A 27438-nucleotide genomic window follows, 5' to 3' on the forward strand; every position below is an offset into this window, starting at 1 on the left:
TCGCATGCATCTAAAGTTTTGCTGAAGATCATTCAACAACAATTACCAAACTTCATTCCCGATTCAGAAAAGGATATGGGACTAAGGATATTATTGCTGATGTTGGACGGATCTTGGCTAATAGCAGAAAGTTCTGGAAAGATGTTCATTGGTGTTTTATTGATTATGGAAAGACATTCAACGGTTATGATTCATTAAAAGCTATGGATAACATTAAGAAAAATGGGAATTCCAGGACACTTGGTTGTGCTCAAATGGAACCTGTACGTGGACTGCAGTCTACATCAGTCATTTGAACAGAACCAGGGAATACTGGGTGGTTTAAAAGTCAGGAAGCATGTATGTCAGGGTTGTAACCTTTCAGCATAATTATTTAATCTATATGCTGAGCAGATCATATGAAAAGCTGGACTATCTGTAGGAGAAAGGAGCATCAGGATTGGAGGAAGGCCAATTAATGCAAATTGTACAACCTTGCTTCCTGCAAGCGAGGAGGGTGGGTTTTTTTGTTTGTTTGTTTTTTGAGGGAGGGGAGTGCTATATTTACACTGGAGTTTCATACACTCTGTAAAATTCTATCCCAAGTCCAACCCTGACCCAGAAAGTGAAAGATGGCAGGTCCCAGGAACAGGAATTGTGTGCCTTGAGACCCAGACAGCCTCTCATCCCCTACTGCAGTGGGTCCAAGATCAAGTCCAGAGGTTGGAGGGTGGGGGAGAATGGGAAAATGACACACATTTCTCCAAGCAAGTCTCTCGTGGGAATTCCTGCCTCAGATGGGACAATGTCCCCCGAGGTTCAGTACCCAGTCATGTTGTCAATTGGAGGTTCCAGTCTGGAGTCGGTGAGGTCAAGGCTCTCCCGGTTTGGGGGGGCCTCCTAATCAACAGGCCTCTGGCTGAAGTTCCTTGCATTTCTGGCAGTAAAAGAAGTCAGGGACATTGGTCTTCTTGATCTTAGCACAAGAGAGGTGGATCCACGTCCCACGCAGGCTGTACTTGATCATGGGCCGCCTGGCAAAGGGCTTACGGCAGTACCACGTGATCAGGTCCCACAAGTCATCGCCTGATTCCACCATGATGTCCTCATCCATGATCCTCATCTCGCCGTCACTCGAGCTGGCGTCTCCATCTTGGCTTGTTTCAGTGCTGCCCACCTTTGTTTTCATTGTCAGTGGATGTGGCTCCTTCAGGGGTTCCCGCAGCAGGTGGCCTAGGAGCCTCAGGGGGCGCTGGGAGCACAGGCGCTGGCGTTTCACCCCCTACCACTGTTGACATCTCTGAGGAGGGTGGGTTTAAAGCACTTGATGAAGATCAAGGACTGCAACCGTCAGTATGGATTGCAATTCAATGTAAAGAACACCAAAAATCCTCACAGTAGCATCATGGAGAATATTCTGAAGCTGTCGAGATTTTCATCTTGTCGGGATCCATAATCAATGCTCGTGGAAGCAGCAACCAAGAAATCAAATGATGTACTGCAGTGGGCAAATGGGCCACACAAACCTCTTTAAAGGGTTATGAACACGTAGGTCACTTTGAAGACGAACGTGCACCTGACTCAAGCCGTAGTTGTTCTCTTACGCACAGTGTCACCGTGAGTCGGAACCAACTTCATAGCGCCTACCAATGACCGCGCTGTGAAGGGGTCGAGGAATGAATGGGCGAAAGCAGAGAAGTGAGTGCGTCTGAAGGGCAGGCACGCCGCACACCAACGGGCACTGCTCTAAAAGACACCTGAGGTGCTGCATGCACCGTGTGCAGCAGGAAGGCCGACGGCCCCTCGCATCCCCCACTGTCCCAAAGCCGGGCTCCTCCGAGCTACTGGCCTCTCTCAGTCTCTCCGGATGCATGCGCCCCAAACTAAAGTACCCAGCACCCTCTTCCACTTCCTCCTGTATCACACAAATTTTCACAAAATAATATGGTGGGTAAGTCAAAAAGTGTCGCTGCTAGAGGTCCAGCTCATACGTGCAAGGGTTTATTCCAAACACAACGTTTCAGTGTGCATCTTTAATCAGTGAATGGCTGCGGACAAGTTCTCTCGGCAACACACTCGTCCTAGTGGCATTGGGATGCCTTCAATAAAAGTCCATTCAATACAACAGCTCCCAAAGGGAGGTGCTGGACGACGTCAACTCCGGGCACAGAGGTTAGCTCAGAAGGTTACGAGAACTGTTTTGCTCTGTTTGGCTTCCCAAGAGGTAACTGTGACTAGGCCAAAGCGTTTGATGGCGTGGACCATAAAAACTATGGGTAGCGTCGAGAAGAGTGGGAATTCCAGAATATTTCATTGGGCCTATGCGGAATTTGCACACGGATCAAGAGGGAGTTGTGAGAACAGAGCAGGAAAGGTGCGCATTCGTGTTGAATACTTATTCAATCTGTCTGCTGAGCAAGTCGGCAGAGAAGCTGGATTTTATGAAGAAGAACGCAGCCTCAGGATGGGAGGAGGGTTTATTAACAACCTCCGATATGCACATGACACAACCTTGTTGCTGAAAGTGAAGTGGGCTTGAAGCACTTGCTGATAGAGATCAAGGATTGCAGCCTTCAGTGTGGATCACAACTCAACGTAACGAAGACCAAACGCCTCACAATTGGACGAATAGGCAACATCATGAAATATGGAGAAACGGTTGGAGTTGTCCAGGATTCTGTTGCTTGAATCCACAATCAAAGTTTCTGGAAGCAGCAGGGAAGAGATCAAAAGACATGCTGCACTGGGTAACTGCCGCACATGACCTCTTCAACGCAATGACAAGCACAGATGTTACTTTGAGGACGAAGGTGTGCCTGACCCAAGTCATGGTTATTTTCTATTGCTTCCTATAGATGCGAAAGTTGGACAATGAACTGGGAAGACCAAAGACGAATCTATGTGTTTGAATTGCGGTGCTGGCAAAGAATACAGAGAGTACCGTGGACTGCCAAAAGGACAAACGGATCTCATTGGAAAAAGTACAGCCAGAGTGTTCCGTAGCGGCAAGGATGGGGAGACTTGTTTTGCATACGTTGGACGTGTTGTCAGGAGAGACCGGGCCCTGACATGCATCATGCTTGGAAAAGGAGAGGGGCAGCAGAAGAGAAGGCCTCAGCAAGACGGGCTGACACAGTGGCTGCTGCGATGGGCGCAAGCATGGGGAAATCGTGAGGATGGCATGGGACCGGGCAGTTTTTCGTTCTTTTGTGCATACGGTTGTTATGGGCCTCAACCAACTTGATGGCACCTGACAATAAGCCTCAGGGGTAAAATTGATGAAATTTCATGAGGGCTTATTATGAAGAAGTTTTCAGAAATCTGAAAACATAAGTGGTGAAGAAAAGGCCAAGGAAAGTCCTGAGGAATTTTTTTCGAATGTGAATTTCAATAATAGGCAGCCTTATCCCATGAGCTCCACACTCCTAGTCCTACCGCTTCAGACATGTTTTTGTTCCTCAAACTTAAGGACCATTGAAAAGCAACATGATATGAGCCCCTCCACGCGGCCAGGATCGCTGCTCTGATGTGGTGGGCACTGAAGAAGGCAGGAGCCCCTGGAGAAGCGCTGGAGAGCTAGAAACCCGGCTTTCAAGCATCGGGGTGGAGGAGAGGTTGAGAGAAATAGCTTCACATTTTGATATTTTTATTTCATACATGTATCCATGATTTTTTAGTGATGCTTTTTTACTTATCCTTGAAGAGAGGTTCTTTTAAAGAATGTGTAGTTTTTAAAATTTTTAAGTGCATATAGATATAGGCATATATCATATATACTCGAGTATAAGCTGACCTGAATATCAGGTGAGGCACCTAATTTTTCCACAAAAACTACATAAAAGATGTGCTGAAAAACTCGGCTTATACACGAGTATATACGTTAAGTAAAGATTTGTCTTTATCTTTTCCCTAATTGTTTCTCTCAACCAAGTTAAGCCATGAACAGCAATTTGGTGTGAATCTTTATTACCTATTAGTCTATATACTTAGGACACAAGCACCTACTTTTCAAAAGCAGGAGATCCTTTTACGTCGCCTTCAATAATTCCCTTTTCCACGTGACTACATGGAGTCCTTTCCATCCTCATGTGCCACACTACGGGCTGTGAGATCCGAAAACTGGGATCATTCCCAGTTGTCCTCCTGCTCCCAGCCTTCTATCCTCCAGTCCATTCCACACTTCGGAGGGTTCGCCAAAAGCTGAGAGCGAATTCTCTTACTCCCCTGACTAAAACCCTTCTGAGACCAAGACCGAACCCTTCCATGTGGGCGACAAAGCCCATACGTCTATTTGGTTGGATTTCTTTCTCACTATAACCCTACACTTCAGCCATACCAAGCTGCATGCAGTTCCCAAACATGCCAAACTTGGCACCTCAGTACCTTTAGTCACAGTGTTTCCTTGGCTTTTATGCCCTTACCCACCCTGTCTGCCTAGCAAACACCTACTTGGCTTCCAACACAGTCAGGAAGTCACTCCTGTTTGAAGTCTTTTCTGGTTTGCCCAGTTAGCACTGACTGTCCCCTCTGGCATATGACCTCATTCTACCGCAGAACACACTGCAAATAAAGCCGGCATAACACTTTATTGTCCTGATTTATTTATATTTCTTACTTGCTCCATCAGACAATAAGCCACGGGCCATAGATTATTTAACTTGTTAATCCCCAGCAGCCAAGCATGGGTGATACGGTGCATGATGAAAATGGACACACTGTGATTAAAAGGACAAATCCACCAGTGCCTTGCTTTTTAGAGGTGTAACTTGTCTAGTCCCCTCAAAAATGTTTAAGGTAACATGTGTGTATAGATATGTACGTATATATAGACATCTGTGTGTGTTTATCTATGTATCTGTAATTATAATATCGAGATAACATACCAACACAAAACTACCACCAATAAAATCTTTTAAAATGGCTATGAAGTAGGCAAAAAGAAATCAGTAAAACAAGGGTTAAGGCATTATTTGCTAGAAGTAAGCCACATGCTTAGCTTTCTAGATGCCAATAACACTCACCAGGTTCCCTGAAACTCCAAGGTAAAAAGCAAATGGACTGCTACGGCGAAACATAACTAGTCCTGACATAATTACCAAAGAGAAATCTCTCCCAAAGGATCTGGTAGTGGACACTGTGTGATGAGATAAACCACCTTAAACATGTCCTAGCATTAACACAGAGACGTGTTTTATAGGGATATTCCTCAGAAAGACACTCTCCGAGGCTCATACCAACACACAATTTGATAAACACCTTTGCAGTGAAACCTCTAAGGGGTGTGCACTGTAGTGTGTCCCGTTGGGGCTCTTTGAGCAGTGGTCCAGTCAAGGAGAAGACATGGGTTTTGTGTTCTAGATTCTGTCCTTAAGACATTGAGGGTCATTGTTAGCTCTGTGATAATCTGATAAAAAGTTAGATCTCTTCTTCTTCAGAAAAGCACCCCAAACATAGACAGCATGTTCCACCCACAGATTTTCAGAGGATCGTGCCTTATCTGCGTGCTCTAGGTTAGAATTCCAACCTGGAAGAAAGTTTCACTCTGTATCACTGGAGCAATTGTCCATGAATATCTCCCGCAGGACTTTGAAAAGCTTCGGCTTTCTGGCTTACCTGAACGGCGGCACCAAGTGCTCTAATCGCTAGGCCTGGTGGGCATTAGGCTACTTCTGGAGAAACAGAAATGCCTAAAAGGGGCACACATTCACTTCGGGAGGTGATGCCCAAGGGCAAGGTCAAAATTCTCCAGTATCCTACAACATAAAGCTCCACAGTTCTACCTCATTAAGTATGGCCAAAAATAATCTTAAGTCTGGAAAATATTCAAAGTGGGTGTAGCCAAACAGCCCATTTTTCAAAATCTCATTAAAACACTTAGAGAATGTCTAACTTTAAGCAATGTAACTTCCTGCAATGCCTTCCAAGAAAAATAAGTTGAATTGCAAAATGTTTATGTAAATAGCTAAATGAATTCTCCTGTTGTTGAAGGGGATACTTTCCTTTTGAGAGTTGATAGGAGGGTGTGACAAACAGTATCATTTGTGTCTGGAATAATAATCTGAAGCACAACTTTTTAGAGGTGATTAGATAACAGCGTCTGCTACCTATTAAAAATACTTGTGTATCATACTACAGCCAAGGCATGAATTGTAGTTTTCTAAACATAGTAATAGATCTATTAATCATCTGTAAGAATTTTGTAATGAGTAATCAGCCTGGCCACTACAATTGTTAATGTTACAAAATCAAAATGTTAAAAGAGGTCAATAAATATTAATCTGATAGGCAAGGATCCACCCTTGTAAGAAATGTTACAGTAACTTTTCCCCCAGCACCAACCCCTATGCTCAGTGGAAACAGAGCTCAATCAAATAGAGAACCAATCTGGAATGTTGTAAGAGCCTCCAATAAAATGACTTAAAAAATAAATTACACTAACTAAAAGCATTGAGCACAAGAAAGGAAAAAAATGTTCTAAAATTGATTGTGGTAATGATCATACAATTCTTCTTTGTATGACTGAACTACTGAATTGTATGATAGGTGGATGAAGTGCCAATAAAACTGTTCGGGGGAAAAAACTTTAAAAATGAAGACGTCAGTAAAAGTCATAGTTAATGTTAACTATCTTCTGACACTTAGTATTATAAGTGAGACTAATGTTAATGAAGCAGTAGAGCAGAAATGTCATGACTAAAGACTGCTTGCACCTCAGGAAAAATAAAGGCCCAGGGCCGAGGCCAGGCAACCTTCTCTGTCAAGGGCCAAGCAGTAAATATCTTAGATGCTGAGGGATATATAATTCTGCAATGTCCTGCAAAGGAGCCATAAATAACGGCTGTAGAAAGGAAGGTGGATTTCTTCCAATGAAATTGTATTTACAAAATAGACTGTGAGCTGGATTTAGTCTGAGAAGCTGACAAACGAGAAGATCTAGACTCTCTCCTGGAAAAAACAACACTTGTTTCACAAAAGATTCTTCTGAGAACTCTGACAAAAATTTCCACTGAAACCGCCATATTGAGCCGATGGTATTTTCTTTATCCTACTTATGCTTATTTAAATTCTTAGTCTTCAGAGGACGGTGTTTACTAAGCCAGTTTAAGATTTTCCCAGACAGCCACAATAGTACATTACCTATCTTTAGTTTTCCGAAAACACTGTTCTCTCACTTTGTGATAACGATACAAACCACCCGTCTGTTGGTGATTTTCCTATTTGCTATGATTTCTTAAAGGCTTTTAAACTATGACCTCATCGGTAAGCTCTTGGAGGTCACATGTGGGCCAGGCATTTGGACTCCTTCACGTCCAGGAGATCCAATGAAGTGCAAGACATCATCATTTTTAGTGAGAGGCATTCTCAGTGCAACTTGCAAGGAAGATCACTGATGGGAAACAGCCACTAACACATTCTGGAGAGCAGCCGAATTTTGTTAGCTAGTGTGCTGGGAAATGAGCCCCTCACTTGGAAGACTCAGACTGAGTGAGAAAGAGCTGCCTCCTGCAGGTGAGAGGGACCCTGAATGCTCAGATGGAGGAAAATGTTCCTGACCTTTATTTGCTGGTGTGGTGTGACACAAAATGCGAAGGAAAAACCGCAAATATGCATTAGTGATGTTAATGTCAGATGTAGTACGTATACATCTAGGAATAGTAAAAGGCATCAAAACAGAATGGAGCTCATAAAGATCGATTCTTACAGAGGTACCATTTTGAGTTAAATTGTGGTGCACTAGGTCAATTTCAAGAGGGATGGCACGGTATCTGGATTTTTCCTTTCTACTTCGCCATGTTCGCGGTGCATCCCACGCCCCTCCTCGTTTCCTTATCTGTATCATCACACATACCCCAGTCGATGTATATTCTACATTCAACTATACCACCACACTTACAAGCAAGTCCACACTATTACCCTCAAATGTGTACGTAAGTTTGAAAGATAGGTAAGTATATCATATTACATACACATAATTAGCCTAACTGGACAGAGCGCATCTCTGAGTCAATCATGGGCCTCATGGATATCAAAGAGAACATTTTAAGATCTCACCTGAGGAACAATGCTGTCTAGGACAGAATCATACCTATATCCCTTTAAGGAAATCCAGTTAATAAACAATTCCCTGTCACTGAGTTCCTTCAACTCACAGTAAACATCTCTAGTGTTTCGGAAGCTTCATAAGCACAGCTACCTCAACTTCCTCTCACAGAACAGCTGATGGACTCGAATCCCGGACCTGTGCTTACCAGTTGGTACTCACCCAACAGCATCTTACTCAGATTTACGCACCAACCACTAAAGCTACTAATAAAGTAATTGGAAATTTACCAACATTTCCAGTCTGATATTGATCAAACATGCCATCAAAATGCATTGATAACTCCTGATGATTGGAATTTGAAAGGTGGACACTATTATGTGCTGGGAGCCAACGTTGCCGGGCTTTTTCTCTCAGGGTACTGCCAGGTTCCTCCTGCACAGTTCGCAGCAACAGTAGACGGCGGTGCGACAGACACAAGACAGCACGACAAGGCCGTCTGACAAGACAGGAGCAGAATAAAGATTTAATAAGCACCCACCCTTCAATCACAAAGCAGATCCCTTCAAAATTTGAGGAAGACTGTGTCTAGTGGTGGAACATGGGATTTTATAGGAATCGGGTGGGTATTATCGCATCCTGAGTGGCCCCTATTTCAGTGAAATAAGTGGCCTCACAACCTATGGTATGTGCACCTCATTATCATGTGAGACATGTCTGGATCTCCAGCGGAAGGGATCATGTGAGGCAGTTTGGGATAGGTCATCTACATCTCTAGCTGGCTCTGTCAGAAGCAGAGAAAAAGGGTCAGTAATTGGAAAATATGGCTTTGTTGATAAAAAACAAAACATATCTGAAGGCTGCATGATAGAATTTTGCTAGATCAAGGACTTCTTCATTGCCAAGAGCTTTGATTCAACAACATGAAAGGTGACTAAAAATGTGGACCTCACCAGATGTAATACGCAAGACTTAAATTGACTGTGAGAAGCGATGATGCAAAAGGCCAGTATCAACAGCAAAAACAAGGCCACGGGCCAACTGTGGAACAGACCATCAATTGCTCGTATGCAAGTGAAGGCTGAGGTTGAAGAAATGATAACAAGTCCACAAGAGCCAAAATACAGCATTGCATAATCCCACCTGACGTTCGAGAACATCTCAAAACGAGTGTTGACACATTGAACACTACTGACAGAGTTGTGGAATGACATGGAGGCCTTCATATGTGAAAAAAACAAAAGGTCATTAAAAAGCCAGGAAAGGAAGAAAATGCCAAAGTGGACACCAGAGGCGACCCTGAAACCTGCTCTTGGCAGCAGAGCAGCTACAGCAAATGGAAGAGATGGTTAAATAAAGGGCAGCTCGAGAAGACAACGTATTGCCATGAAATGTTCAAAGACCTGGAGTTCAGAAATCCAAAAAGGAGAAACTTTCTTAGCATATCTTAAGACAAAAGAAGTGGGAAAGTAATTCAAAGTGTAGAAAATCCTCATAGCTCAGGTTGCACTATTGAAAGATCTGCAGGCAAAATAGAACCTGGCTTGCTGAAAATGAGGACTTGAAGCACTTGTTGACTAAAATTAGAATTTGCAGCACATAGTATGAATTACAACTCAATGTAAAACACACACACACATGCTCACAATCAGACCAATTTGGGTAGCATCATGATAAAGAAAAGATTAAAGTTATCGAGGATTTCCTCTTGCTTGGAACCACAGTCAGTGCTCATGAGACCAGCAGGCAAAAGATCAACGACAAGACATACTGTGTGCGGCAAATCTGCTTCACAAGGACTCGCTCAAGAGTTGGAGAGAAAGGATGTCACTTTGAATACTACAGTGTAACTGACTAAATCCATGGTATTTTTGATCACCTCATATTCATATGATGAATATGAAATTCCTAGTCAGACACTGAAGAAGGAAGTCTGCAGAAGAAGTGGTGTATTTGAGTTACACTGCTGAAGAAGAATATTGACAGTCCTGTGCACTACAGAAGAACAAACAAACCTGCCTTGGAAAAAGTACAGACAGAATAGAATGCCCCTTGGAAGAAAGCATAGGGAGATGTCCCTTCACATACTTTGGCCATGTTATCAGAAGAGACCAGTTCTTGGAAAAGAACACTGTGCTTGGTGACGTAGAAGGGCAGTGAACCCTCCCCCGAAAAGAATTTGTTCCAAAGGACGACATTGACTCTGCAGCTCCGGGAGATGAACATATCTGATCAGAGCACACGGGAGCAGATGAAGGGGCAGGAGGAGAGAGTGGAGCACAGCCTGGCCCACCAGGCCGTGAGGATGATGTTCCTGAGTAGAGCAGCCAGTCCACAGAGAGAACAACATGGCTGGCCCCACTATGAGAAATGATGCCAATCAGTGACTAAGGGCGATACAGGGGACTGCACCAGAGACACAGTGTGGGAATTGCACCTGACCTGATCCCACCACACCGAGGCAAATCACTGGGGGAGTGCAACGGAACAGCAAGGGAATGGAGTGGCAAGGTCCCCAGGGAATGCTGAAAGTGGACTTTGGGGCCAGGGCGTGGTGCCCCAACAGACTGGACTGGAAAACGCTCCTAAGGGCCAGCAAACAATCCCTGAACTAACTACAAGCTTTTCTCTTGTGAACTGTTTTGTTCTGTTCTTTGTCAGTGGTTTGTTTTTGTTGTTTTGTTGTCTGGTTGCATACTGTTGCTTTGTTTTCCTCTGTCTTGTTTTAGTGCATGTTAGTGTCTCCACAGGTCTGTCTGAATAGGACAGGCTGGATGAACTATCTGGAGGAAAAACAATGGGACTGACAGTTCCGGGGGGGGCTTGGGGTGGGGAGAGGTGGGGGGGGGGGTAAGGAAGTGGTGTTAACAAATACAGGGACAAGTGAACAACATGGGGCCCAAAATGGTAGTGAGGGGGGAGTGGCAGGCCTGGTGGGGAATGATCAAGGGTAAGGTTGCTTAGAGAAGAGGTATACTCTAGTCCAGGTGGCGACGAAGCATGGTAATAGGGCAGCAGGAAAGTCAAGGGAGATGGAGGAAAGAGCTAGGAGTCAAAGGGCATTCATGGAGGTCTAGACAAAGACATGTACATGCAAATATATATAGGAGGATGGGGAAATAGATCTATGTGTCTATATTTATAGGTCAAGTATTAAGGTGGCGGAAGGACCTTGGGCCTCTACTCAAACACTTCCTCAATGCATGAATACCTTCTTTTATTAAATTGGAACTCTATGATGCTCACTCTCCCGACACAATGGCTGGAGCCAAAGTGGGTGAACAAGTAAATGTGGTGAAGAAAGCTGATGGTGCCCGGCTATCAAAAGAGATAGTGACTGGGGTCTTAAAGGCTTGAAGATAAACAAGCGGCCATCTAGCTCAGAAGCAACAAAGTCCACATGGAAGAACACACCAGCCTGTGTGATCCAGTGGTCCCGAAGGGATCAGTTACCAGGCATCAAAGAACAAAAAATCATATCATTGACTGCACACCTCCATGATAGGATCGCTGAAGACAAATGGGTGCATAAGCAAATGTGGTGAAGAAAGCTGATGGTGCCCGGCTATCAAAAGAGATAGTGTCTGGGGGTCTTAAAGGCTTGAAGGTGAACAAGCGGCCATCTAGCTCAGAAGCAAAAAAGCCCACATGGAAGAAGCACACCGGCCAGTGCGATCACGAGGTGCCAAGGGACCAGGTATAAGGCATCATGCAAAAAAAAAAAAAGATATAAGTGTGTGTATGTATGTGTATATGTGTGTATATGTATATATGTATATATACCATATTAAATGAAGGGGGAAGTGCAGAGTGGAGACCCAAGGCCCAAGTGTCAGCCAATGGAGATCCCCTCATAGAGGGGTTTAGGAGAGGAGATGGGTTAATTAGGGTGCGAGGTAGTACAGATGAAGAACACAGCTTTCCCCCAGATCCTGGATGCTTCCTCCCCCCAACTACCATGATCCGAATTCTACCTTGCAGGGCTGGATAGGACAGAGGCTGTACACTGGTACATATGAGGGCTGGAGGTACAGGGAATCCAGGGTGGATGATACCTTCAGGACCAAGGGTGTGAGGGGCGATGCTGGGAGAGTGGAGGGTGAGTGGGTTGGAAAGGGGGAACTGATTACAAGGATCCACATGTGACCTCTTCCCTGGGAGAGGGACAGCAGAGAAGGGGGGAAGGGAGACTCTGTATAGGGCAAGATATGACAAAATAACGATGTATAAATTACCAAGGGCACATGAGAGAGGGGGGAAAAGGGAGGGAGGGGGAAAAAAAAGAGGACCTGATGCAAGGGGCTTAAGTGGAGAGCAAATGCTTTGAGAATGATTGGGGCAGGGAATGTATGGATGTGCTTTATACAATTGATGTATGTATATGTATGGATTGTGATAAGAGTTGTATGAGTCCCTAATAAAATGTAAAAAAAGAAAAGAGGAGAAAAAAAATGATTAGGGCAAAGACTGTACAGATGTACTTTATACAATTGATGTATGTATATGTATGAACTGTGATAAGAATTGTATGAGCCCCAATAAATCGTTAAAAAAAAAAAAGAAATTCAGGTAGTATAGATTCAAAAAAAAAAAAAAGAGAAGATCATCCTCCCAAGGGGGAGGAACAACAGAAATGTGGGTATAAGATATGAAAATAATAATAAGTTATAATTTTCCAAGGGTTCATGAGGATGGAACGGTAGAGGAGGAAGGGGGAAAAAGAGGAGCTGATACTAAGGGTTCAAGTAGAAAAATGTTTTGCAAATAATGATGGCAACATATGTACAAATGTGATTGATACAATTGATGTTATAAGAGCTATAAGAGTCCCCAATAAATTATTTATATACAAAAAAAAAAAGAAGGGCAGTGAACAACAGGAAGATCCCCAGGGCTGGTTTGACACAGTGGGTATCACGACAGGCTCAAACATAGCAACACCGTCAGGTGGTACGGGATTGGACAGTGTTTCCTTTGTGGCACTTATGAGTCGGAACAGACTCAATGTCACCTAACAACAACAACATGGACAAAATATTGAATGATATCAAAAGCATGAAACCATGAAGAAGATGGAAAAAAATACACATAGTCATTGTACCAAAAAGAAATGACTGACATCCAAATATTTCAAGAAGTAACAAACATATCATCAAGAATCAAGGCTAATTTGATGGAAGAAGTCCAAGCAAGATGGAAAGCATTGGCAAAAATCATGGCTCCAGGAATCAGCAGAAACTAAATGAAATGTTTCAACAAGCTGGTAAAGTACTGGAAGTACTCACTCATCTACACCAAGAAATTTGGAAGACAATGCTTGGCCAACAGCCTGGAAGAAATCCATTTTTATACCAATCCCAAAGATAAGAGCCCAACTGAATGTAGAAATTAGCAAACAATATCTTATGCAAGTTTTGCTGGAGATAATTAACAAATGGTTGCAGCATTATAACAAGAAGGAGCTGCCAGAAATTCAATCCAATCATAGAGTCAGTGGTCACTCCGCAGCCTGTAAAAGACTTAACGGTTGGGAAACCCAAAGGGACAGTTCTTCTCTGTCCTATAAGGTCCCTATGAGTTAGAATCTACTAGAGGTCAGCAAGCTTTTCTTTATGGTTATGCGAGGCCATGCAAAATATACAGAGACTGCAGAGCCAGAGCACAGCTTGAGTAGAAAACAAAAATGAAAATTGGAAAATGAACTCTTACATCTCAACACCATACGTGTGTGTGTGTGTGCCAGGGCAATTTAGTGTTGAAATGTAAGACTTCACAGCTATTATCAAAAATAATTTGAAGATCTAAATTTTTCTTTAAATTATGCAGTAACCATTTCAGAACACATCTTATATCTCTAAAATCACTCCAGGAATGCTGGCGGCACAGTGGGCTATTCATTTGGGCTGCTAAGTGCAAGGTCCACAGTCTGAATCCACCAGCCACTCTTTGGGAATAAAATGAGGCTTGGAAACCTTGGGGGAAAGTTCCTGAATTGACTTGATGGGGTTGGCATTTTTTAAAGATTACTTAGGAAGATTATCTCTATAATCTCATTTGCATTATATCCCTACTATTGAATATTTGTGTTGAGATTAATATAAAAAGTAATCTGAAAGGAAAGAACTTCTGGAAGTGGAAAAGAAATACAGTCAAAATAGAATATTTCTCTTTACACCTAACTATCTTGAACAATACCTTGCCCCTAAGAAGATATGGAAATAAGGTTAAATTATCTTACATTTAAAGACTAAAGACTAATTTGATGCAGAAAAGGCTCTCCAAACATCCGATGTTTCTAATCATCTGAAAGCTAACAAAACAGGACTGATCATGCAAGATACAAAATTATTCCACCCCCACATCAGAATTTCCAAGATGAAAAGAACCTTCTTTTCTCCCACCCTTATCTAATCATCCAAGTTGCCATCCAGCTGGGGAGTGGATGAGACATCACCCCACCCTGCTCACAAACCACACACTCTCTCTCTCTCCAAATTAACAAAGCCTCCATTTAGGAATGATAAGTCGAAAGATGGACCCTTTCAAGTCAAATCTAGACAAGATATCTACATAATAGGAAACAAATATATGAAAATATCTCGCAGGAGTCAGATTAATTCCATATCCACTTGAAAACAAGAAGTTCCCCAAGGGACATGTTTTAATAAGTACTGTTAAACTGTCGTGGTTATTTGGCCTTTTCACCTTCCTCGGCTTTTCCTTTCCATAAGGGACCATTTAAAACCCTGAGAATAGAACTCTATTTGCAAAGTGATTCAGCTTAGAAAGGAGCTTCTCCCGCCCACCCCCGCAGACATCACATCACAAAAACTCTGACTCACTTTGCCAAACAATTACTATCCTTTTAAGAGTTTTACGGATTATGACGAATACTAGCTCATAAATCTGAATGAATCTTAAGATGAAAACACCGGCCCCACTTCATCACAGTCAGAAAGGGTACAAACAATGGTACCAGGAAGTCCTCAATCCTAATTTATACTATGAGTTGTTGGGTTTAGACTTGGGAGATATAAAGAAACAGACAGAGGAAGAAGCATTTGAGAATTAAAGTATCAGAATCAGGTATATACTTCCCAGCTCTGCATTCCTACACTACAGCCAAATTCACAATTAAAAATCAGGATCTGCTAGAAATAGTGACATACTGCTGAAAAACAACTTGGTTTAAGGCTGAAAGGATGGGAGAGGAACATGTGAAAATTCAGTCAGAGGCTGTGCTTGGCTTATTTGTTGGATGCGGGCTTAATTTAACACACTTTCACAGAGTGGTCACTATGTACATGAGGGCACACCCAGAAAATAGGATCCAGACTTTGTCTACCAGGAGTTCACAGTCCCAGTTTCAGGGACAGACACATAAACAATTAATTACCCATAATAAAAGGCAATAAATTCTGTAACAGAATTTGTACCAAGTACCATGGGGAAAAGATAGGAACAATGAACTTTCTTTGAGAGAAGTCAATGGAGCTAGCTCTTAAAACTTTTTGCCCCCTAGACCAAGTGGGGTGGGAGGGGGTGAGAGAATGGGTTTGACAAGAAAATAAGAATTTCCAAAAAATGGGGGGTCGTGTGAGGAAATGCCCATCATTGGTATGGCGAGGGGTTGATCCGGTTGGAGAGGCTGTGATTAAAGCACGCAGTGAGGTGACATCATGGGAGTAAGGGGTGGGCCTGAGCAGGTAGGCCATGCTCAAGAAGGAAAGCCAAGTGAGGTCTGGTTGATGCTTAAGGCAGCAGAAAATGAAAAGACAGGTCTTAGTATTGGGGACATTTCGAGGCCAGCGGACGAAGATACATGTAAGCAGGGAGCAACTGCGTGGCGCTCAGTTGGGGAGACCAGAAGAGCCATTTCTATGCAGAGTGGAAGGAAAGGGATGACAAACTGAGGGCGATGGTGCTGAAGCACTGATTACTTGTGTGACGGGCGTGTACAGCTGTGGACGCACATCTCAGTGCAGTTGTCCTTTAAACCGTAGGAAACAAGGCACTAGCATAGAGATGGGAAGTCAGGGGCAACGACACAGAGTATAAATGATATCCAGATGGAATATGAATAGAGAAAGAAGAGTAAAATTCCCAAACCAAAATTCACTGCCACCAAGTCGATGCTGACTCAAAGTGGCCCTATAGGACAGGGTTGAACTGCCCCTGTGGGTTTCTGAGACTGTAACTCTTTATGGGAGCAGCAGTGTAAAGGGCCCCCCAAAAGGAGTCTTTAAGAAACGTAAAGGCCAATTGTCAGAAAGGAGAGACTTGCCAACAAGGCCGCTGACTGGGTGAGAAGGAAACCATGAGTCTGTGGTGTAATAAAAGCCAAAGAGTTCCCAAACAGCTAGAGGCAGACATCCTGTCAAAGTCAGAAGTCGGGTGGGAAACTGAAAAAGGAGTCCCACAATTAGCTTGACATTTGCTGACGTCATTAAGAATGGTTTAGGTACAATATTTGGGACAGAAACCAGATTAAAAAGAGTTAAAGTGAAAAGCAGATAAAGTAGAAAATGGGCATCCAGGGTTCCATGATATCAGCCACGAAGGGAACCAAGAATGAACAACAGGTTGCACACGTAAGAAAATTCCCCATCACCCAACGCATGATAAAGGAGCCTTGGGGGCACAGTGGGCTACTCGTTGGGCTGCTAACACCAGGTTAGCAGTTCAAACCCAGCAGCCAATCTGCAGAGGAAAGCTGAGGCTTTCTGCTCCTGTACAAATTAAAGTTTTGAAAACCCTAAGGAGCCGCTCTACAGTGTTATAGGCCCCTGTGACGAGGCCTGCAACTCGAAGGCAGTGAGGGTTTTCAGTGGTTTTAGCACATGATAAAAATCTTAAGTGGCTTTTAAAAGAGATGAGAATTACTAATAAAAGTTACAGAGTATTTTTCCCTAAAAAAGTAAAGTTTACTTTCTGTAGGTTATCGTAATATCAATAGCCTGCCTTTAAAATTCTACAGTATGACTTTATTATAATCATCTTCGGTAAAAGAATGACTAAGTACCCAAATATACATGTTATTATACCAAGAAAACCACAAACATCTACTAAGCTTTCTACAGCATATATAACCCATGAGTGGTTATTCCACAGAACAGCCCACAGATACTGTGTTCATCATTGGCTGACATTTAATGAGCGCTTCCTGCGGAAACCGTTTTAAGTCTTTTATGGTATTTACTTGTACAGCAAAGCCATGGTTCTTTCTGGCTATACTTCTTTCACGACAGATTTGTTCGTTCTTTGGGCCATCCACGATACTTTCAATCTTCTTCACCAGCACCACCATTCCAATGCATGGATTCTTCTTTGCTCTTCCTTAGTCAATGTCCAACTTCCAGGTGCAGATGAAGTGACTGAAAATACCACGGCTTGGAGCAGGAGCACCTCAGTCCTCAAAGTAACACCCTTGCCTTTCAACCCTTTAAAGAGTTCTTGTGTAACAGATCCTGCTGTGGATGTTGTTAGGAGGCCGCCTGACCCACAGCCACCCTACGGCCAACGGAAAGCAACACTGCCCAGCCCTGTGCCAGCTTTAAATGGTTCCTATGGCTGAGCTCACAGCTGCGGCATTGGGTCAGAGACCGTGTTGCTCCCTAGGAGCCCCCACACTGTGAATGTGGTCTGTGTTCTGTGTGAGGCTGGTATGGGGAGTATCAAGGCCGGCATGGGGAGTAGAGAGTGTCTTGGGAAGGATAGTTGTGTCAGACTGGCTGGGAGGCTGGAGAGCAGCGGGTGTGCGTCTGATCTGCACGTCAGAGGATTCTGCTTAGGGCTGATGCCGGTGCTGATCTCCAGTCTCTCTCCTCTCTCTTGTTAAGTCACATGAGGAGGTCTGGTGCGGCCGCCACACCATTTCACTACTGAAGAGTTCCATTTTCAGGCTAAATTAATTCAAGAACCCCTTTGAAAATGAATGCACGTGCCCTACAGGTTTCTGTAGGTGAATGAGTAGCATGGTATTAAAGATACAATGGACCAAATGAAAAGTGACCCTGTGCAGGAAGAGTGTCGAAGGACAGCTGGGAGGAGACATAAGTTCAACAGTGAATACTGTCTGTCTGTCGCCCTGAAACTTCTTCCAACTAAAAATAACCAAGGAGTTTAGAATGGGACTAGTCTGGCTTCTAAGAACCACAGACTATGGCTCAGTGGGCGAGGTTCCTTCGGAGTCATCACTTTTCTCTGAGTCCTTTGGTAAGTTCCTGTGGCTATAAATAGAGCCCTCAGGGGTCTCCTTGGTGGAAATCATTAGAGAGATTGTCTGATAGGAAAAGAGATCACCAGAGTTGATTTACCAATGGGTATAAGAAAGAAACACTGAACACTGTGGTGCCATGACGCATCTTCAAATGATACACCTAAAGTTCGGCCTTAATAATCATTCTTTCTATTTGTCAAGCAACTGAGCTTTAATTATTGACCACTGACAATATACAAGTTCTGCAAAATATATGATAAAGTACTAGATCACATCCTGACTTCAGAGTTGTTCTAGGGGAGAAATCCACTCCACAAACCAAATCCACTGCCATCAATTTGATTCCGACTCATCATCACAACCCTCCATCAGGTTTCCAAGGCTATAAATCTTTGTGGGAGCAGACAGTCACACCTTCTTTCATGGAGGGGGCTAGTGGGTTTGAAAAGCTGACTTTGCAACGAACAGCCAACTCTTACCCGACAGAGTCACTAGAGCGCCTTCTAGGGGATCATCTACAGAGATACTTAAAATATCATCTATAGAGATACTTTTATAAAGTCGTAACTTAGGACAAAGACAAAACATCCGGATGAGGTGGACCATCAACTTGAGGCCATGGTGGTGCCTGAGGACGCGTAGAAATGTAGCCACTGGCATCGGACCAGGAGAAGCAAGGACACTCACAGAATCGCCAGTGGCAGCAGAAGAAGTCACCACAATGGCAGGTGGGACTAAAGGAGCAAGAATGGGATACATGATTGGGATACATACACTGAAGCATATTAGGAAAAGTTTACAAGATTGGTTCTGGACTTTCAGATCAAGGTATTCATGACTATGAAGCCCTAGTGGCCCAAGTTCCCTCAAGGACACACCCAGGCAAGTCCCTAAGGAGAGGCTGCTCCTCCAAGGAGAGGCCAGGGAAGCGAGAATTATTCCAAGTCTAGTTCCAGCACCCTGGGCCAGAGGGAAAAGCTTTTCTTTCTGCTAGTAGCATAGTTGTGCGTTGGAGTGCTACACACGAGGTCAGCAGTTCAAACACACCAGCTACTTCTTGGAAGAAAGATGTGGCTTTCTGCTCCCATAAAGATTTCATGCTCAAGCTCACTGTCTTCAAGCCTATTCTGACTCATAGTGACCCTGTGGGATAGGACAGAGTATAACTGCCCCTGTGGGTTTCCGAAGGTTTTGTTTATTTGTTTGTTTTTTGAGAATCAATGGTCAAAAATAACTCAACGGAGGCTGACTCTCTGTGGATACTACAGAATGGAGTTAGGCCTCTTGCTTTTAAACCCCAGCCTCCTGTACACTGGTGCTCAGAATTTAAGCTGCAATACAGGCCGCAGACAACAGCAAGCTCAGAACCAAACTGGAACAAAATGCAATGCTTGCTGAAGAGAATCAAGCTTCAGGGTTGCCTGTGGATGGGCTGGTTTGTCTTACTCCGTGTCATGCTCACAGTCTCCTACCCCAGGCCAGTCCTCTTACAGATGTGTGCTGCAGGGCATGGGGGCCCAAGCAGGGCGTTTGGAAAATCCAGCAATCCTACAACTGGAAAAACATGTAGATGCCATGGGACGTGTGTGGTAAATATCTTCTCGTACAGGCATCTCGTGACTTGCACATGACAGATATAATAACACCCTTTCCAACATCACCAATGGTCACTTCTGAGAAGCAATGTGTAGATGAATAAAGTTAATTTTATGTTCCTAATGTATAAAAGATGGTTCTTATTTTGGCTTTTACATCTGCAACAGTTTATTTTCTAATTAAGCTCTGAAATCATGCCCATCATTCAACGTGGTGCATAAATGAAAAGAACACTGTACTTAACACAGTTGTTGCCCTATTGTCGAAGTCTAAGTACAACACACTGACATTTTGTAAACAAAACAAAAGCACTTAGGGCGTGTCTCAAAGGGACAGCCTTTTCCAGGCTGAAGTCACTTGGCATCAAATGCATCTTAAAAGGCTCCCAAGGTGTGGTAACATGTATGACTCATGAATTGTCCTCTGCTCGCGGTACGGATTCCATGAGCTCCACAAGTGAACGAGCTATTGGAATCTTACTCCGTTTGTTTACTGCTCACAAGGAGCGCCTTGCAGTAAAGAGCGGGTTTATGTGGGACCCACTTGCTGATATTACCCAAAAACAGTGGGGTGGGAGAGACTCTACTGGGATTAAGTCCACAGCTCCCTTAACATAAGACAGAGGGGACAAGAACATCCCCAGAGGGAGGCTGACTACTACCTCTGAGCCCTGAATCAGGGAGAGCCAAACCGGGAACCCAGAAGGGCAGCCTCTGATGGAATAAACGATGGCAAAGAGACTAGGGGATGCGGGGATCAGGGGCAGAAAACAGGGGCTGGTGCAAAACAAGAAGAAAAACAAGAAGCTCGTTCAAGAGTATGAAAGTGGTAGTGAGCAAATGAACTGAGGCAATAATTTCATTTCTCTGAAACTTAATAGCCTCTAGAACAGTGATTCTCAAACTTCCTAATGCCGCAACTCTTTAACACAGTTCCTCATGTTGTGGTGACCCGCCTCCCCAGCCTTTGGAAATATGTTTTCTGATGGTCTTAGGCAACCCCTGTGAAACAGTCATTCGACCCCCAAAGGGGTCGGGACCCACAGGCCGAGAACCGCTGCTCTAGGTTTAAATCCTTAGTTACGATTCCCAAGTGCAGGTCTTGTGACAAGGGTTGCCTGGGACGTACTCAGAGGCAAAGAGCGTGGAGGCCATGCCCACGTGGACCGCATCCCTGCTCCAGGGAGTCGACAGGCCCCTCAGCCTCTGTACTGTCTCCCTGTCCTCTGGGGCCCAGAAGGAGAGAAGGGTGGCCAACCAGCAGCCACCTCTTGGGGGGCGGGAAGCCCAGGAACAGATGCAGCACTCTGACAACCTTCCTTGCCCTCCTTGCCTACACAGACCATCTGGAGGACTTTGATGCCGCACGGTACAGAAGCGGCACACATGTCATGAATGATCTTCCCTCCCGCCCCGGGCGGTACGCGCTGCTGGGGATCCCGTGTTCTGTCTTCTGGATGTTTGTATACAGTTCACTTCTTCTGAGCATGCACTTAATGTGACACCAGAGCGCTCCCATGGACACTCAGAAGAAGCAGGTCACGATACCCAGGACTCCAAAAGGAAGGGGGGTGGGGGCACTGGAGAAGCAGAGCCCTCCTAACATCTCCATTTCTCAACACACTCATCTCAAAGGATGTTCTAGGACTAAGCGTGCCAGAAAAGGGATCGTTTAAAGTAATATCCGAGTGCCAACACAATTGGCCTTCTCTAAAACAACGTAGCGGGAAAAGTGTGTCTTTGGTCACCTCTTACTTCCTCTTTGTTCGCTTCTGCGCTGCCTGTCTCACTCCTTGCACGTTATCCCTCATGCTTGAGATGGTGCAGAGATCCTGAGCTGCCTGAGCTACCGCCCCACCCCCTCCACACCCCTAATCATTACTTAGGTCAGTCTCTAAAGCATCCCCTCCAACTCCCATCCTCCTGGTCAGCTCCAGGGAAGAAATCACACTCCCAGTTTACTTCCCAGGAAGTGCTGGTCACTCCTGACCAAACCGTGTGAGAAACGGGGTCTTGAGTGTTTCAACTTTCCAGAGAAGCCTTGAAATCTGAGTCCTACGTTTGGTGGAAAGCAGTAATTAATTTTGCTTTTATTTCTCCTTTGCTGGCCCAGTTTTGCTTTCAGAGAGGGGGCATCTTTTAGAGGTGTTATACGTTTTTGTCCTACCCACCTGCCTTTTTTCCCCTTATATCTTCCCCATCTGAAAGTCCTGGTTTGGTCAAGGGATAGATCTTCGGCACGTAGGGAAAACATGCTTGTTAGACTTACATTCAGGTGGGGCAACACAGAAGTGTTTTAAATTTGGTATTTTTATTTGTATTTTTGTCAGAAGATGTTTTCATTAAAAAGGGGGTGTCTTATTCTTCAAACATTTAACATCTTGTCTTTAGTTAGTCAGCCTTGGCATTAGGACTATTTGGGGCTGGCTCCCTTTTAGGGAGGAGAGAGGTTATCCTGTGCATCGTAGGTCCTGGGCATCACCCCAGCCCCTACCCACTGAACAGCAGCAGCACACCGCAAAAGGTGGGAACCCAGGCCTCCAAGCGTGGGCCAGTGTTCTCTGGAAGGCAAAATTGCCCCTTATTTAAAAACTGCTAAATAACACATTAGAACTTGGTGGTGATTATCAAGGATCGCAGCCTTCAATGTCAATTGTAACTCAACTCAATGTAACGAAAACCAGAGTCCTCACAACTAGACCAATAGGTAACATCATGATAAAAGGCGGGGGTGGGGGTGGGTGGGGGTGGTAAGGATTGAAGTTGTCAAGGATTTCGTGTAGCTTGGATGCACAATCAATGCTCATGGAAGGGGCCTTCAAGAAATCAAAGGAAGCATTGCACTGCATAAATCTGCTGCACAAGACCTCTTTGAATTTTGAAATGCAAAGTTAATTTGAGGACTAAGGTGTGCCTGACACAAGTCGTGGCATTTTCAACCGCCTCACATGCCTGGGGAAGTTGGACATTGAATAAAGAAGACTGAAGAACTGAGGCATTTGAATTGTGTGATCTCACATACTTTGGACGTGTTGTCAAGAGAGACCAGTCCCTGGAAAAGGACATCATGCTTAGTAAAATAGAGGAGCAAAAAAAAAGGAAGGCCCTCGACTAAATGGATGGACAGTGTCTCCACCCATGAACTCCAACGTCCGACAGCTGTGAGAACGGTGCAGGACCGGGAAGTGTTTCTCTCTGTGGTACACAAGTCTCTGGGTCAGGAAGGACTCGGGGCACTTAACAAAAATAACAAAGTAGAATCAGATTACAGGAATGGCCAGGCTGACAGGTCCCTGGCATGTTCACTGCTGCCTCCGCCAGCTCTGCCCCCCACTGCCCCCCAGCTCTTGGCCTTATTTATCTAAAAAAACAAATGGCCAGGCAACCCAAGAAGGGAACAAAAAGTTAACATCATTTTTTAATGGGGTGATGTTGTGATATGTAATTCAGAATGGCTCCCTCTCTAGTCTCTCAGGATATCAAATCTTCAAGGGGGAAAATGATTCAACAGTGAATAGAGTCTGGGAGGGAGGTGGAGAGGGTGGGAACGAGCAAAAGAGAACGAGAAAAACGAACTAAAGGGGGCTCTCGTTCTGAGAGTTCTTCTGTTTGCTACTCATTAAAAATGTTACCTTTTAAAAATCTTCATTAGCTTGTGATGCTACAAAAGAGCACAACTCATTAGAAGGAATATGCACGGTGCCTTAACTAACTGCGTCAGTCTGATGACTGCAGGGAACAAGTCTCAATGTACCAGAATTCAGAAGTAGCACTATCCCGTGGATCGGGTTCAAGCATCTTTTACACGTTATTGGATGGTGTCAACAGTTAAGTGTTTTAAGTTATGAAAAGCCTGGGGGGTGGGGTACATCTCGATCCTTTGCATATTGCTATTTGGGAAACAGTTAAAACCCTAACTATTCAATTTCCATTCCTATGTCAATCCCTCCCATGAGTGAGCCTCCTATCAATATGTCAAGATCAAGGGACAGGCAGGACTTAGTGGGAGAAAGAGGAGGCTTTCTACTCCTGAAAGGAGTTAGACTCTTAGAAAAGCACAGTGGCCGTTCTAATCTGTCCAATAGGGTTGCTATGAGTTGGAATCAACTTGGTGGCATTGAGTGAGTGTCAGGCCACAGTCCTCTGAAGCCCTTCAGGTCTTTTCTCAGGCAAAACAGAAGGATCATCGACTTTCCACACTAAACTCACAAAAAAGAATCTCAGAACAGGAATCTACTGAAAGAAGAGGTGTTTCACGATACATGACAACTGGCATCCCTGGGTGGTACGAACGGTAAATGTGCTGGGCTACTAATAGAAAGATGAGAGGTTCAAGGCCACCCAGAGGCAATTCAGAAGACCTGGTGACCAGCTTCCAAAAATCAGCTACTGCAAGCCCTCTGAAACGCAGTCCTATCTGACATACATGTAGTGGATGGGAGCAGGATGGAGGGTTCATGTACACACTAGTTCTGTGTTGCTCTTCACACTCTATGAGCACTGGAATTGGGCCCGTGGCACAGGACCAGGCCGTGTTTCCTCCTTGTGTACACGAGGTAGCTATGAGTTGGAACCAACTCAATGGCACCTAACAAAAACAACCACGAAGTGTTTCAAAACGTCTGCTCCCTGTATCAGCATTACGGAACTCTGGTGGCGCAGTGGCTGTCAGCATTACCTGGAAACGTGTTCCTAACCCAGCGCCATCCATTTGCTCCTGCTTCAGAGAGGACAAAATAGAACTTCCCCGTAGGGGTTAGGTTTTCACTGAAACAGACGTCACATCTTCCTCTCTTGGAGTGTGTGCTTCCCTGGAACCACCCACCTGTCTTTTCTTTTTAGCAGTTTTATTGGCACATAATTTACATATCAAACAATTCAATAGATCAATCCATCACTCCTATCAAGGAGAATTGTGCACATCAGCACAGCAATTTTACAACAACCCCCATGGTAAAATCGCCTTTGAAATGAACTGTGCAGTCACAGTCAATTCTAGTGCTCCTTCCCCCTCCTGCCTTCATTTTTCATTCCTGAAATCCCCTTTCCGTCCTTGTCACTCACCCCCCCCAATTAATCCCCTATCAACCTTGTATTAGTTATTATCTCTATGGAGGAGTGGATACTCCTCCTGGGTATCACAAACTTGGAAACCCAACAGAAACAATAAAAAACAAAATCAAAATAAGGTGGGAAGGATAAAATAATAATAATATAAAGACCAAAATACAAGTAATGAGAGACAGAAAGGATCAATGAAGATAAGGGTGCTACAGTAAAGTGGTCAAGAAAGTAGCTGGTGCCTGACTATCAATCAGAATAGTGGCTGGGGTCTTGAGGTTTGTATACAAACAAGCCGCAATCTAAGCAAGGAGTCAACCAAGTCCACCACTTTATGAACAGTTGGTCGCTTACCCCCTGGGCCAGGGTTCCCTGCAAACTTGTTAGAAAAGCAGGTTCCCTGGCCCCCACCCCAGACCTACAGAATCAGCAGATCTGGAGAGCAACGCTCAGCAATCTGTGCCATAGAAACCCATCCAGGTGATTTATCAAACAAACAAAAATGTCAACCATTTAAAAAAAGTTTATCTATTTTAACAATGGGGGTGGAGAGCATGCCAGGCCATAACGTCTCATCCAGATGGTTTTAATGCAGCCCTCAAGATTGAGAACGGCTGCTTTTTAAAATCGTTTTATTAAGGGCTCATACAACTCGTATCACAATCCATACATACATCAATTACGTAAAGCACATCTGTACATTCATTGCCCTCATCATTCTCAAAACATTTGTTCTCCACTTAAGCCCCTGGCATCAGGTCCTCTTTTTTCCCCTCCCTCCCTGCTCCCCACTCCCTCGTAAGCCCTTGATAATTTATAAATTATTATTTTGTCATATCTTTCCCTGTCCGACGTCTCCCTTCACCTACTTTTCTTTTGTCTGTCCCCCAGGGAGGAGGTCACATGTAGATTCTTGTAATTAGAACCGCTGCTTTAAGCCCATTACTGTACTTCTATAAATCCAAACAAACCCGTCATTGAGTCGATTGTGATGCATAGGGACCCTATAGGTCAGGGTAGAACGGTGGGTTTCTGAGGCTGTAACTCTTTCTGGGGAGTAGAAAGCTTCATCTTTCTACTGCAGAGCGGCTCTGGGTTTCAAAATGCTTGACTTTGCAGCCCAACACCTGATCACTGCGCCACCTATAACCACAACTAAACCACATGTTGCAGAACGTATAGGTGTAGACAATTGCACTGCATTGCACTTTATATAAATTATCTCATTTGATACTCAAAATCACTGCGAGAGAGCTACCGTGCTCGGTTTGATCTAGGTTAAGTTTTGCTTAAGATCCCAAAGCGAGAAACTGCGGGTGCAAAGGATGTTAGGTTTGTTGTTGCAGTTACGTCCAGTCCTGAAAAATAGACAAGCTACACTTGATTAACAAACGTTCCTGGAAGCTTGGCACTATTGGGGTGCGGGGCTTAAAATAGAAATGGGGGCGTGGAGCTAGCTTCAGTAGACCAAGAAGTCACCGGGATGAGAGGGCCAGCTGCCCCCGTGCGACCCACAGAGCTGGAATCGCGAGGCGCTCGTCTGCAAAAGGTGCTTTCGCTGTGCCCGCGAGCTTCGCACCGAGCGGCATCCGAACCTCGCGAGGGGCGGCCGGTCCCAGCTCTGCGACCGGCTCGCTACCGCCCCGAGGCCCGGCCACCCCGACCTCCAGGTGGTCCGCCAGAGGGGCGTCCACCGCGAGCCGGCGTCCCTGGGCTCCGGGCCTGGGGAACCGCTTGGCGGGGGAAGTGGCACGCTCGCCCCGAGTCCAGTCCCTGCGGCGCCGGGAAGGAGGGAGGGACCGAGCGGGGACCAGAACCCCCTAAGGCCACGCGGAAAGAGTGGGGCGCGAGGAGAGCCGCCGCGCGCGCGCGGGGAGCAACGGGAGGGCAGCGCGGGGCGGGAAGGGAGGGCCGACACTCACTGTGAGGGTCGCTCTTCTCCCGGACCCCGTCCACGCGGCCGTCGGGGTGGATGCGCAGGAAGAAGCCCCCGTTTTTGCAGTACAGCCGCTTGGGGTCCTTGAAGTGGCCGGGCGGGAAGGCGTCGCTGCCGCCGCCCTCCGGCAGGGTGGGCAGCGTGGTGATGCTCCCAGCTGCCATGGCCCCGCCAGGGCCCTGCCGGGGTCCCCGCGCCCCCGGAGCCGCGCGAGGCGCGGCCGCCCTCCGGCCCCGGCCTCCGCCCCGCTCCGGGCCGCGGCCCCGGCCCCGGCCCCCCAGCCTCCCGCCCGGCGGCGCGCGCCCGCGCCCCCGCGCCCCCAGCCTGGCGCCGCTCGGACCGTGCGCTCGGGCCGGCCCTGCCGCGCGGCCCGGGAGCTGGGCAGTGGGGCCACCCGGCTGCCTCTGCGGGCGCCGCTCTCCAGAGAGCCGCCTCCCCACGTCGCAGCGCCCGGGATCCGGCGGCAAGCGCGGGCACTGAGTCTGCTGGTCTGGCACCGGCCGCGCCGCGGCGTCACTTAAGCCACCTCTCTCCGCCCCCGGACACCCACCCACCGCCCGCGCCCCGGCTTCTCCTCCCTCCCTCTGCGCCGCCCCCTACTCGCTGG

The 27438-nt window shown here is 45.5% G+C and overlaps 1 protein-coding gene across 2 annotated transcripts in view; it reads right to left on the bottom strand.

Moving 5' to 3' along the window:
- The window catches only part of FGF2 (fibroblast growth factor 2), a 98341-nt gene extending 71245 nt beyond the window's left edge, over positions 1 to 27096 (bottom strand). Inside the window, exon 1 of one of the 2 annotated variants that reach the window (XM_075543850.1) lies at positions 26818 to 27095. In XM_075543850.1, coding sequence (XP_075399965.1) covers positions 26818 to 26995 — 178 coding nt within the window. In that variant the 5' untranslated portion in view covers positions 26996 to 27095. Of the gene's footprint in view, positions 1 to 26817 lie in introns of both variants that reach the window. The other variant, XM_075543851.1, reaches the window with a different exon arrangement.
- Positions 27097 to 27438: the final 342 nt, after the last annotated feature.

The sequence above is a fragment of the Tenrec ecaudatus genome, chromosome 3 (genome assembly GCF_050624435.1).
Source record: "Tenrec ecaudatus isolate mTenEca1 chromosome 3, mTenEca1.hap1, whole genome shotgun sequence".
Taxonomy (NCBI): Eukaryota; Metazoa; Chordata; class Mammalia; order Afrosoricida; family Tenrecidae; genus Tenrec; species Tenrec ecaudatus.